The 14,323-nt window shown below is 36.1% G+C and overlaps 1 protein-coding gene across 3 annotated transcripts in view; it reads left to right on the top strand.

Annotated features, from left to right (window-relative positions):
* The first annotated feature begins 311 nt into the window (after window positions 1–311).
* RNF103 (ring finger protein 103) overlaps window positions 312–14,323 on the top strand; it is a 152,060-nt gene continuing 138,048 nt past the window's right edge. Inside the window, exon 1 of one of the 3 annotated variants that reach the window (XM_053704280.1) lies at window positions 312–2,066. In XM_053704280.1, coding sequence (XP_053560255.1) covers window positions 1,841–2,066 — 226 coding nt within the window. In that variant the 5' untranslated portion in view covers window positions 312–1,840. The remainder of the gene's footprint in view (window positions 2,067–14,323) is intronic. The other 2 variants (XM_053704278.1, XM_053704281.1) reach the window with 2 other exon arrangements.

The following is a 14,323-nucleotide window of genomic DNA, read 5'->3' as shown; positions in this document are numbered from 1 at the left end:
TGTTGCCCCTTACCCTTGTGAATGTGTACGCAATTACCTACTTGTTTACATTTTTACATCACCATGTCAGCACCCGCTATAGCCCATCTAGCATTTCTTCCTCAATGATTGATATATGTAAGCGCTAACTATACTCTCGTCTCTATGATCCAGCTAATGGCATGCGTCTTGTCTATGTACAACCTCTCTATGGTCAACTTCTTTACCCGTTGGCCAGGATCCCTCTGTTGTCATTTGTTCACACTGTGTAGCCACACCCTCTCTCTCCGCCTTCCCTCTCTATGGTCTGCCCACTTTCCCATACACAAACAAGCCGGGGTCAGCAGCCCTGTGACGTCACTGTTGCTGTGTCGCTGCTTTGCTTGCTGCCCTGCTATACCAGTTTCGCGCTCCCCCCTGGCCCGGGTTGGGAACATTATATTGGTAGACGCGCTTCTAAGGATTTCAGAGCTTGCGAAAGAGTTACTAACATCGCAGGCCTTTTTGGGACCCTCTCACCCGGGGAGGCGGAGTGTGAAGGTCTCTAGTGACAGAAAGGGTAAAGATCCTGTGAGCAGCAGCAGTCAGAAGGTGCCCTGTCACAAAGGAACAGGAGCCTTGTAAGTGTGAGCTGCCTGTACCTATAAGAATCCTGTCTATGAGAGCATCTTGCAACTAGAAGGTCCCTTTCAGTATGACCATCCTGCAACTATAAGGGTACCGTGACAGTATTCTGCAGACAGAGGGGCCCTGACGTTCTAGCCATCCTGCAGCCAAAGAGGCCCTGTTATTGAGACCATCCTGCAACCAAAGGGGGCCTATCATTGAGACCATCCTGCAGCCAAAGAGGCCCTGTCATTGAGACCATCCTGCAACCAAAGGGGGCCTATCATTGAGACCATCCTGCAGCCAAAGAGGCCCTGTCATTGAGACCATCCTGCAACCAAAGGGGGCCTATCATTGAGACCATCCTGCAGCCAAAGGGGGCCTGTCATTGAGACCATCCTGAAGCAAAAGGGGACCTGCCATTGAGACTATCCTGCAGCCAGAGGTCCTATCATTAAGATCACCCTGTAGCCAAAGGGGCCGTGTGGTTTGAGGTGATCCTGCAACCAGTGTCTTTGTCAGATCATTCTGCAGCAAGAGGGGGCCCTGTTAGTGAAATATTCCTATAGCCAGAAGGACCCTGATAGTGACACTATCCTGCAGCCACACAGACCTTGTTAGTGATTCTGTAAGATCATTTAGAATACTCTGCTGCCACAGTGACAGTTTCAGTGAGAGAATCTAGCAGCCAGAGAAACCCAATGAATGTGACCACGCTGCAGCAAAAGTAGTTTAGACATTGCAAAGGGTCTTGTGAGTGCATTGGCCTATAGACAGGCCTTTCAGTAAGTGTGAGCACCCTCCAGCCGGTTCTGCTTCCTTCTACTTTAGCCTGAACATTTCTGAATTGTTATTGCTGTCCATGAATTGATTAAACTAAATCATGTTGTCTAGGCTCACATTTGTTAAATCACCCAGTGGCAGATTATAAATGCCTCAGCAGGGCCAGCCCCACACATTGTATAGCCGTCAATTATCCCATCATTGTATTAACAATGCTGCGTTACATGTGTGAATCAATAAGCCAAGCAGCAGATTATTGAAGTTTGTTTACTTTAGGATTGTGGGAATGAAGCGGATGAATCGTATACCTGCCACTCACACTTAAGACGCCTTAAATTAGTGGGTTAGTGATTGTTGGGGTGCTCAGCTGGGTTGTGCCGTTACCCAGTTTTGGGGTTGTTGGGTCCAGTCCTGCTAGTGATCTACCGCAATTTACAGCATTGGAAACTTCAAAACTGAAGACACTTGCAAGATGTGGCTCAAGCTATTTTTCCTACTATTGTATTTCCTCATTCTTTTTGTGCTGGCCAGGTTTTTTGAGACCATAGTGTGGTATGAATCAGGCATCTTTGCCAGCCAGTTGGTGGACCCTGTGACTTTAAGCTTTCGGCAGTTAAAGACCATCTTGGAATGCCGGGGGCTGGGGTATTCAGGCTTACCAGAGAAGAGAGATGTCAGAGAGCTGGTGGAGAAATCAGGTAATAGCAGACAAAGTTTACTTTATTTTTTTAAATAACATTACATGTCATTATCGTTTCAGTGATCAAAATGTAATTCTTGTGGGCATTTCCTGTTTTATTTATATATATATGTATATATATATATATATATATATATATATATATGTGTGTGTGTGTGGTGGGAAATCCGGAAATTAATGTGAGTCCAGTTTAATATCTTATAAATCTCTTTTCCTACTTTTAGAAAAACAAGTTATTTATTGAAATGTAAATATACTATACATTTAAGGTGATTTGCAACATACATAGATGATAAAATCATATTAGATATGAAACAAGTGTTTTCTCCATTGGTTATCCTAACAGCCATTAGAGAGTACAGGGCAGTATTTATTAAAAGGGCTGTAAAGTCAAAAATAAACTTCCATGATTCAAATAGAGCATACAATTTTGAACATCTTTCCAATTTGCTTTGTTCTCTTGGTATCTTTTATTGAAAAGTAAAAATAGGTAGGATCATAAGAGCTCAGGAGTGTGCACGTGTCTGTAGTACCCTGTGGCAGCATTGGTTTGCAGCATTACTTGTATCTTTGTTATACAGTGCTGCAATAGTGTTAGACACTTGCGCACTCCTGAGCTTTTATGAAATTATCTAGTTTTACTCTTCAATAAAAGATACCAAGAGAACAAAGCAAAGTTGATAACAGAAGTAAATTGGAAAGTTGTTTAAAATTGAATGCGAATCATGAAGTTTAATTATGACTTCACTGTCCCTTTAACTCCAGTGCTTGGAATATTTCAGCAGTCAGCAAACTGAATACAGCAGTGGCTCCTTGGAATTGTCAAGTTGTAATGAAACAACCTGTTAACTCCGGTATCTGTTGGCGCGCTACACATACCTGATGAGGATAATAAGAATAAAACATCAGCTGTGGTAGAAAACTGCATTAGATAATCCAATCAATGCCTTTGTGTTCAAGCACAGTTTATATAAAGAGAGCAAGGAGGGCAGGAAGTTAATTGGTGTGACGTAACAGCATTAATGTTTTTATAACTGCAAAGGTAGAACTGGCCTTTTATTATACATTTTATCATTTGGCAACACTTGTGCATATGCAGTCACCTATGGTGAAAAGCTACATTTTTTAGGCAAATTAATTTGTAAATTAAAAAAAATAATTTTTATTGCCTTTACTGTATCGTAAAACATTTTTGAGTTGATAAAGTTTCAAATTTCTAAACTTTTGCTATATATTCTTTTTTTTTTTTTTCTGCCAGTTGGCATGTTATGAGGTTTGAGAACACTGATGCGCAGTGACCAAGTTGTGGTTTTGTTTTTGGTTAACAAAAGGATCACCTTTATATACTTGATTTTAAACTAGGGATTTCCATCAAGGCCAAAGTTCTTCAATACCCACTTACAGGTCCGATTTTGATATGACTGAAGTATAGCGTAGGTGATATGATCAGTTGCTCACTAACTGTAATTAAAGTGATGGTAAACCCAAGTTTGTAACAAACCTTAGGATTTACCATAACTAAAAATAAACGTTGGTTTCTTTTATTGTTTTGTAAAAAATGATGTTAAACTCACCCTAACACAGTTTTTTACAAAACGATGAGAGAAACTAACATTTATTTTTTGTGATCGTAAATCCTAGCGTTTGTTTTACGCTTGGGTTTACATCGCTTTAAGGTAATTCTGAAAATCTGACCATTTAGTGTCTTCTGTTGGGATTGAGGAACCCTGACCTGCAATATTGGGACCTTTCACTGTTAAAGTCTTGAAATGAGACCACCACTAACTATATTACCCATTTCCCAGTGTGCATTGTGCATGCACACAATATACCTGGTTAACGTGCACAGAATCTGGATGCAGGGAGGATAACTGGAGCACATGGTGGCAACCCTACCTACGTTTTCATGGCAAGTTGCTTGGACTCCCTCTTTGAGAAGATGCAGAATATGTTTTTCAGTTTTGTATATAATAGTCCTATTTGTAATGTTTCTTCACTTTCCTTGGTTAAAATTAAAAGGTTACAGTGAACCCTCATTTTAAAAAGGGTTGGACAAGTTATATAGTGACAAATATTGTATTACCTCTGTACATGGTTGTCAAAATACACTAACAGTGTGCCTGTTAGGGAGAAAGTGTTAAACTGTCTTTAAAGGGACATTAAAGTTAAAGGGACATTCCAGTCAAAATTTAAATGCACATAGATTAATTACATCTTTAAATAGAAACATATTTGCAATATACATGCATTAGCAAAAATGCTTCTAGTAAAAGTTATTACTGTTTTAGCGTTAACATTTTTCTCTGCACGTGCATGTGAAGCATAGCTAGATATTGTCACTGTACCTACATTTTAAATACTGCAGCTGCTCAGATCATCACTGGGGCTTGTATCATGTAAAAAATTAACAAATTGAATCATTATCAGATGGTACAAGCACCTGAGGCTCTCTGAGCAAGTACTGTGTTTAAAATGCTGGTGCACGTTGCATATGTAAATACTCTTTTGAAACGGCTATTAGCTTTTATTAGAAGCATTTTTGCCAATGCATGTATATTACAAAAATGCTTCTGTTCAATACTGAAATGCACACATGTGGTTTCCAATTTTGGCTGGAATATCCCTTTAAAATTAAACTTTCATGATTCAGAGAGAGAAGGCAATTTAAAAAATAAATTAAAACAAAATCCAACTTCTGTTATCACAATGTGCACAATCTTTTTATATGCACACTTTCAGAGGCTCCCGCTCCTTCTGAGCATGTGCAATAGTTCACAGTATATACATTTTGTGATTGGCAGATAGCTGTAACATGATGTAGGAAGGACAGACGATGAACTAATTTTTTTTCTTTCTTGATTTATATAGAGAATACAATTTTAAGCCACTTTCCTATTTACTTCTATTATCTAATTTGCTTCATTCTCTTGGTATCCTTTGTTGGGGGGAAAAAAAGCAATGCACTACTGGGAGCTAGTTAAAGCATTGGGTGAGCCAATAACATGAGGCTTATATGTGCAGCGTACAAAGCGCCTAAATGAAAGGCCGAGGTGATAATGAATGAGAACGTACCTAATGAGATGTGTGTAAGAAGTTTAATCCTAACAAAGACACCTAAAAGCATACAATAAAAACAGTGATCATAAAATCATACAGTAAAATTATACAATAAAAATTAGCATAGATCCATGTAAACTGTACAGTGATTACAAATGACAGGTAAATTACAGTAATTTCATGAGAGGTAAGATTGATAACCTGTGCAAGACAGGTGGAGTACATAAAATTGGTGTTAGTACCAAATATGGAGCTAGTGAGCACCAGTGGTAGCAAAAGTAAAAGTCTGGCAACAAATGAAATGCAAATGTCCAAAAGTCAATCGTGTCAATTGGTCCTATGTGAAGAAAAAGATCAAATTGATTCCTTAGTGAAGTGAAGCAAGTGGAAAAATCCAAAAAGTGAAAAAAATGTCTACAATCAAAAAATGATGAAGAAATGTGGGGATAAAAATAAAACCAAATGCAATGAGTAAATGTGATGCAGTAATCCTCAAAGAGAAAACCAAAAGGTGGGGTGCTATATACTTCTTGTATTTCATATATAGTTCTGCAAGTCCCTGTAAAAAAATTAAAAATAATAGTGTAGATGGTACAGGTCTATTAAATAATATTGAAATAGTTCTTACCAGTTGTCAACGCGTTTCGGCCTATATAAGGCCTTTTTCTAAGACAGTAATAAAATTAGGGGCATCAATGGCTTTATATAAGGTGACTGATCAAATCATAAGTGGTCATTTTGGCGCCAAAATAGTGATACACCCACTTCCTGTTTAGGGAATTGTGGGTTATTGCGATGCATAGAGATACGCCCACTTCCCATTATTCCCATATGCATTTCCAGTAAAACCAAAACCGGAAATGACGTCATTTACCTATACCGGAAATTATGTTACGAACAAGGCCGATCAACATACACTCATGGAATGGTCAGTGAAATATATGCCAACATCACTAAATTAGGATGATGCACCTCCGTATCTATGTTATACTTCTGTCTCTATGTTCTATAAGCTTTACGCTATAACTATATTTGCAATAATCTCTATGCATCTCAAAAACCCACAATTCCCTGAACAGGAAGTGGGCGTATCACTATTTTGGTACCAAAATGACCACTTATGATTTGATCAGTCACCTTTATATAAAGCCGTTGATGCCCCTAATTTTATTACTGTCTTGAAAAGGGCCTTATATAGGCCGAAACGCGTCGACAACTGGTAAGGACTATTTCAATATTATTTAATAGACCTGTACCATCTACACTATTTTTATTTTTTTACAAGGACTTGCAGAACTATATATGAAATACAAGAAGTATATAGCACCCCACCTTTTGGTTTTCTCATTGAGCATTACTGCATCACATTTACTCATTGCATTTGGTTTTATTTGTATCCCAACATTTCAAATTTTTTCATCATTTTTTGATTGTAGACATTTTTTCACTTTTTGGATTTTTCCACTTGCTTCACTTCACTAAGGAATCAATTTGATCTTTTTCTTCACATAGGACCAATTGACACGGTTGACTTTTGGACATTTGCATTTCATTTGTTGCTGGACTTTTATTTTTGCTTTTGCTACAACTGGTGCTCACTAGCTCCATATTTGGTACTAACACCAATTTTATGTACTCCACCTGTCACTTGTAATTATTGCACAGGTTATCAATCTTACCTCTCATATGCAATTACTGTAATTTACCTGTCATTTGTAATCACTGTACAGTTTACATGGATCCATGCTAATTTTTATTGTAGAATTTTACTGTATGATTTTATTGTCACTGTTTTTATTGTATGCTTTTTTGTGTCTTTGTTAGGATTAAACTTCTTACACACATCTCATTAGGTACGTTCTCATTCATTATCACCTCAGCCTTTTATTTAGGCGCTTTGTACATTACATTACACCACCAAATTCTTCTTCCTTTGGCCGGCTAGGCGGCCTTTGTACACAGCTAGAGGTATCCCCAGGGCGCTTGGTCCATTTCCCTTATCCGCTTATATGTGCAGCCCTCCAATCAGAAGCTCCTGAGCCTACCTAAGTATCCTATTCAACAAGGGATACCAAGAGAACAAAACAAATTAGATAATAGAAGTAAATTGAAAAGTTGTTAAAAATCACAAGCTCTATTGGAACCAAGAAAGAAAAAATTTGGGTTTCATATCCAGACTTTTTCATTAATATTATTTAAAATGACAAATGTCTGCCTGTGTTTTTGTTTTATTGTCTTCTAAAATACCCTTTTAAATAAGCCATTTGGGAAATACACTGCTGGTTTCAGTCCGTACATGCATGCTGCATCTGTGAGGGTGCTTTAGCTAATTGTGTTCTGTGTTTGTTTATGGTCAATCACTAGTGGCGTTTGCATCTAGTCTGCCCTGGGGTAGCTGCCTAGTTATTTGCTATTGCTGGGGATATAGGTCTCTGCAAGTTTATTGCTAGCTGGTTACGTTGTCTGGACATGTTCAGCCTTGTCTAGAAAATAAGCCGTTTTTAGTAACTAGTGCTTGCTGCCTGGACATGTTTAATGTAACATGACACCTGTAACATGTTTGTCTCAGACTGGGACACCTGCTTCTTAAGGCTGTGACACACAGAGCGGCGCGGTACGCAGCGTGATTGATGCGGCTGTGTACGCTCAGTGTGTCCTGACTTTTCATCTCTCTGCGCTCAGCCGCGTCAGGTCGTGTAGCTGAGTGCTCAGTGTTGAAATATTTGAACTTCAGAAGCGATGCGACAAGAAGCAGCTTCTTCGCCTCGTGCCGAATCACTTGCAGTGTGTCACAGCCTTTACTCTTTGGACATTTTGCCTTGACTTGCATGCCGGCTTAGCGGAGAGGCTTCAAAGCTCGCTCCCTGCTTAAAGGGGCAGTAAACCTAGAAAATAATGTTATCTAATTCTGCACATAGTGCAGAATTATATAACATTATCTTAGTCAAACTTTATGCAACATAATATGGCCGGTGAAATCTGATTGGGAAAAAAAAAAGGGGTTTTCAGACCGCCGCTCTTGCACTAATGAAGGGGTCTGGTTTTCCCCCTGAGCGCATCTAGGCAGCTGTCTAGTCACAGCTCGGCCTGATCGCGCCATTACACTCAATGCAGCTCGCTCCCGCTATCAGACAGAGCAGGAGCAAGCTGCATTGAGTGTAATGGCACGATCAGGCCGGGCTGTGACTAGACAGCTGCCCAGATGCGCTCGGGGGAAAACCAGACCCACTCAGTAGAGCAAGAGCGGCGGTCTGAAAAACGCTCTTTTTTTTTTTTTTTAAATCAAATTTCACCGGCAATATTATGTTGAATAAAGTTTGGCTAAGATAATGTTGTATAGTTCTGCACTATGTGCAGAATTATATAACCTTATTTTTTAGGTTTACTGCCCCTTTAAAGGGATATGAAACCCAAATTTTTTCTTTCATTATTCAGATAGAGCGTGCAATTTTAGCAACTTTCTAATTAACTCCTATTAAATTTTCTTCGTTCTATTGGTATCTTTATTTGAAAAGCAGGAATGTAAAGTTTAGGAGACGGCCCATTTTTGGTTTAGCGATTGCATGCTAGATGGTGGCTAGGATTTACCATTTACTTTAAAGCTCAGTTATATCAGGTTCAAATGACAAAAAACTTATACAGAAAGTAAAAAATAAAACTAAACAAAAAAACTTTTGTTAATCAAATACACAAAGCTTGGGACTATTTGGTCCCAGCATTTAAACAAAACAAAAAAAATTCTATTTATACATAGCGGACATCTCTTTTAACCTTTTATTTTCTAGGATATATATCCCCCTTCCGCAAATTGTGTAGTATCTTGATTTTATTTGAAAACACGTATGTATGTGCCCTATATGGCATACAATGACCATTATTTCTTCAGACTAGAGATGTTTATTATCTTTTTTTTAATTTACACCAATGACATTTTCATTTTTAGAGACCGTTTCCTTAAAGGGACAGTCAATTCAACATTTTTTATTGTTTAAAAAGATAATCCCTTTATTACCCATTCCCCAGTTTTGCACAGCCAACATGTTTTATATTAATAAACTTTTAACCTCTGTGATTATTTTGTATCTAAGCCACTTTTGACAGCCCCCTGATCACATGACATTTTTTATTATCTATTGACTTGCATTTTAGCTGTGTTGTGCAGAACCCACAGGCATGAGCACAATGTTATCTATATGGCTCACATGAACTACTACTCCCCTGTTGTGAAAAGCTAATAACAAATCATGTGGTAAGAGGATGTATTTAGTGGCTTAGAAACAGGCAGAAATTTAGAGGTTTAAATGTCATAAAGTACATTAATATAACAATGTTGGTTGTGCAAAGCTGGGGAAGGGGTAGTAAAGGCGTTATCTATTTTTTGTTAAACAATAACAATTTTAGTGTTGACTGTTCCTTTAAAAATGGGTAGTGTGGAAACAGACACAATGCTGACATATTTGTGCTACAAGAGAGGCTTTGGACAAGTGACAGATTCTTTTTATGTATGTTTGGGTGTGTTTGTTTTACTGAAAAAGTGCCAGAAATGACGAATGGGCACACCCAAAACAAATAAAGCGCCATTATATTGCTGCCTTCCTCATGATCAGTATAATACACTTTATTTTACAAGAATAAATGAAAAGTAAACACTAAAATATTAGCACATTTCTTCTAAATATTTATGTGAAATGTTCTTTTTTGCAGCAGCAGCAGCAGCACACTTATTAAAGGGATAGTAAACTCAAAAAAAAAATTTTTTTTTTTTAAAAACATCATTAAGTATTATAAATATTTACAATAAGTACCTATTAAGTTTCCTGTCCTTTTCTTGGTATTTCTAATACAAATTCCATATTTTGCCTAACCCAGTTTTTCCTCATTATGCATACCCTATAAAGATGTTCTACCTAGGTAGAAACATCATGGTGGCCCGCATGTGCATTTAACATAGGTTCTAAGTAACGCATGCGCATTTTGGTTCCCATCAGTTTATTCTTCTGTGGCATGTCATCAAAAAGCAGGGCGGACATCTGGATTGTGATGTAGACATTGGTGGGCGTGGTGCACCAGAGCGCTCTCAGCGCTGAAGATTCGCTGCTGGCTGAAGGTGATTGTTCTCACTTCTGTCAAAATAAGAAGTTCAATGTTTTGGAACATAAATTATCACAGCCTCCATGCTAGTCCAGCTTCCCCCAGCCCCACCGTCATCTGTCAAACACCACAGAGATTCATGGAGCTAGCCGGCTCCCCTCAGCATTACTCTCAACCATCAAACCCACAAAAGTGACTCCGGACTTCATATAGAAAAAACTTTATTATAACAAATTATATTTTTAATTATGTGTAATTAAAAACATTGTAATATACTTTCATTATTTTATTTTGTCCCCAATTCCTGTCATTTAAATCTGAAAATGTTGGTCTTTCCAATTACCCTGAGTTTCTATAAAGTATTGGGTGCCTCACTGTTGAAAGTGAGATTTCCTTTATCTAATTTTTCTTCTGCAGAAGGACAGATTAAACTGTACAAATGATGGCTGTGAGAATTTAGCAATGCTAAACGTCTTCCTAATTCTTCTTAGCAGATGAGACACCTGGGTTTAATCATGGCAGTGCCCATAACTTTATAGAAACTAAAACTTCACACGTATTTCTTCAATATTTAAACAACTAATATGATTAAAAATGCACCTACATATTGTAATTGTTGCTTTGAACATATAATTCTTTATAGCCATTATGTAATTTCACTTTACGTTTTGAAGTACAGCTATTATATTGCTTATTTACCGTACACTTGAATGCATTGTTTTAATAAACATTTGCATGTTATTCTGTGGACTATACACATTTTCCTGCCACCTGTGTTTCTAGTTTCTAAACCAAGCACACAGGACATTACTAGTGTTTAAAACATTTTAATTTACTTTGCTATAATTCTATTAAACATCCTGGTACAAAAGAAGTTCATAACCTCTAGATATTCTTTATTATATACACGTGCCACTAATTATCTAAGGGCCTTAACTTCTTTATCATACATCTAAGAATGGCAGTTATTCAGTGATCATAGTCATTAGCTTGCTGATTATGTAGCAGGATGCCAGCTTACTGTAACTGCTTTAGTACGCTAGCAGAAGAATGATTCATATTTAATATGAGAGCATGAACAGTTGTCTTAAATAGCTTTAATAAAACGGTTACATACACTTTTTATTGATTTTATATTTTGTATAGGTTTATAAAGGTGATTTTGTTCTTACAGTCCTATTTAAAAATCAGGCGTACAAGCAAATCCACATGAAATAGAGACACTCCCTATTTAAAATCACGTGAAGCAGTACGAAATAATAGGATATACTGTTATGTACACACATTCTCGCAGATGTGTAGATTCTTGCAGAAAACACACACTTGGCCCTTTTTTCATACCATTTTGGGTTCAATTCCAATCTTTCCATTTTTTCCCTTATGTTGGAAAAACAAGAACATAAGTCATTATCCAAGATTAACTTGAGACAAGATTTGATCTCCATTGGGCCGAAACACGTTTACTTTGCTAGACACCGAGACTTGAGTTTTCCCTTATTTGGTGAGCAAATCTTCATTTGGTACACTCGTTTAGAGTATATTGCACATTTTTTTTTAGGTTGTCACTAAGCCGATATTCAACTCGACTATAGGACACTATACTAAAGTTTTTGTATCTGTTTTGGGCTTTTTTCCTTTGTGCATATGATTTATATTCTATTTTTATTTTTGCTATTGATATCTTTTTTTTCCTATCTCCTTGGATTTAATTTTTTGTTCATCTAGGATTTCCTTGCATTGACACAACAACACTTTACATTTCAGGACACGTATTGGAACTGTTTCACACTTATTATACTAGGACATTCGCTGGAACTCTTTTTTTCTATTAGGACACTTATTATACCCTCACCTTGGATTTATCCTATCCTGAATTGAGATTTGCCCTATTGTTATATATACTCATGTTTTTATTTTTAAGTAATAAATGTATTTAATTTTATATATTGCCTGATATCATACTTTAGCCTGTAGGCTATCCTATGTATTGTATCTGTTTCTCATCAGATCTTGTTAGGTGATCTAAGTTAGCTTGTTTTTTTTTCTGGCACTGTTAACTATTTTCTACTACAATTGATCTCCATTGTCCCAAATCTGCACTCAGAACTACCGATAATGGTTGCCACTCGCTGAAATACTAAATGTATTGATTGGATGAAGGTGTTAATGTAGTTATCTTTATGATAAGTGTTAGAATGAATGCCATTTGTATATGTGCATCATAAGGTATACTTGGCATGTTTGATTAGTTATGTTTTTAAACTTTTAATATGTTAAGTTTGTTTGTTTTTAAATTCATTAAGAAAATGTTGTTTTCTGTTTTGGCGAGATTTTTTTTAACAAAAATCAAGAAGAAAAGTGCAGGATAATTTCCATAAGAAGAAAGTGTCTGTAACTTATCTCGTCTTCTAAAACGGGATTTTTACAATTCTCACACTGAAAATCTGGAAATCAATATGTGTTGAAGTTTTAAAGACAATCCAAAGTTGCAGAACTCGCTGTACAGACTATGATTTAAAAACCCACTCACTATACAGAACTTGGTTTCTCTTTGCCGCACAATCTTTAAGAAGATTGTGGTTTTAAACAAACAAGAATGAATGGCAAATACTTAAAGGGACATGAAACTCAAACATTTTATTTCATGATTCAGATATAGAATACAATTTCAAACAACTTTCCAATTTGCTTCCATCTCTTGTTATCCTTTGCTGAAATGTTTATCTAGGCAAGTTCAGGAGCAGTAGAGAACCTAGGTTCTGGCTTTTGATTGGTGGCTGCATAAATATACTAATTGTCATTGGCTCACCCATGTGGTCATTTAGAAACCAATAGTGCATTGCTGCTCCTTCAACAAGTGATACCAAAAGAATAAAACAGATTAGTTAATAGAAGTAAATTAGAAAGTTGTTTAAAATTGTACTCTATCTGAATCATGAATGAATATTTTTGGGTTTCATGTCCCCTTAACTCCTGATCACGATGACGAGATCGCTAAGAGTAACTCTGTTCCTAAAGACGAGAATACTGTACTTATGAGCATGAAATGAAATAAAAACAAAGATATTAAGAGTGTGATTGCTAAAGACCGTTTCTCGATGTTGCGACTTCTCTTTTCTCGTGTTTCCTGCAGATCTTAGCTGTACGAGATTTTAAAATAACATAACACAAGTATACCCTTTAGGTAGAAATGGCAACTCACTAGTGTGACAATCCCAAATTTCACACTGTTATTGTATACGCTAAAAAAACAGATATGTGAGTGCGCTCAGAGGCTCTACCAAATGATTACTTAAAAGATAGCCTAATTATCAAATTGAGAACTATCAACTCAAAACATAAATAATCGCTTAAGATTAGCAAATATATATATATATATATATATATATATATATATATATATATATATATATATATATATATATATATATAAAACAAATGTATTACGTGTCTAATATAGTACATTTAAAAAATATACATACAATACATATAATTGATAAGGTGCACCTTATAAAAAAAAATTAAAATTAAAAAAACAATCAAATGATACATAAAGTTAGAATTGCATATGCAAAATAGTATTATCTTAAGATAATGTGTATTTAAATGGAGATACTGGGGGATTAGGAAAATCACACGTGACTGGAGAGGTGGAGATTTAAACAAAAACTGTTGAGAGTTGAAGCAGAATTAATTTTTTCTTTTAAAACTCTAGATCCATTAGGACTTAATGCAGAGTTAGATTTAAACCCCTTTTTTATAGTCACAACATGAATTTTAAGGTATTTTGTATTTTAAGATTTGATATTATATATATTTTTACTGAACATTGAAATAGTTTATTATAATTTAGTTAAGTTTTTAAAATTAGTAAAAAGTTTTTAATATAATATATATTTTTAAAATAAAAAATAAATAAAAAATTGTTTAGTAATTTAAAATACTTTCTGCAAGATCTCCAGATGTAATTCTATAGTAGTCCTTTAGAAAGATTTTTCAAATAAAAATAAAATTAAACTTGTATATTTCTCCTACATTGCTGTGTACGGTCCACGGCTTCATCCTTACTTGTGGGAATATTCTCTTCCCCTACAGGAAATGGCAAAG

Source organism: Bombina bombina, chromosome 2, assembly GCF_027579735.1.
Source record: "Bombina bombina isolate aBomBom1 chromosome 2, aBomBom1.pri, whole genome shotgun sequence".
Taxonomy (NCBI): domain Eukaryota; kingdom Metazoa; phylum Chordata; class Amphibia; order Anura; family Bombinatoridae; genus Bombina; species Bombina bombina.
This window is presented reverse-complemented; position numbering and strand designations above follow the sequence as displayed.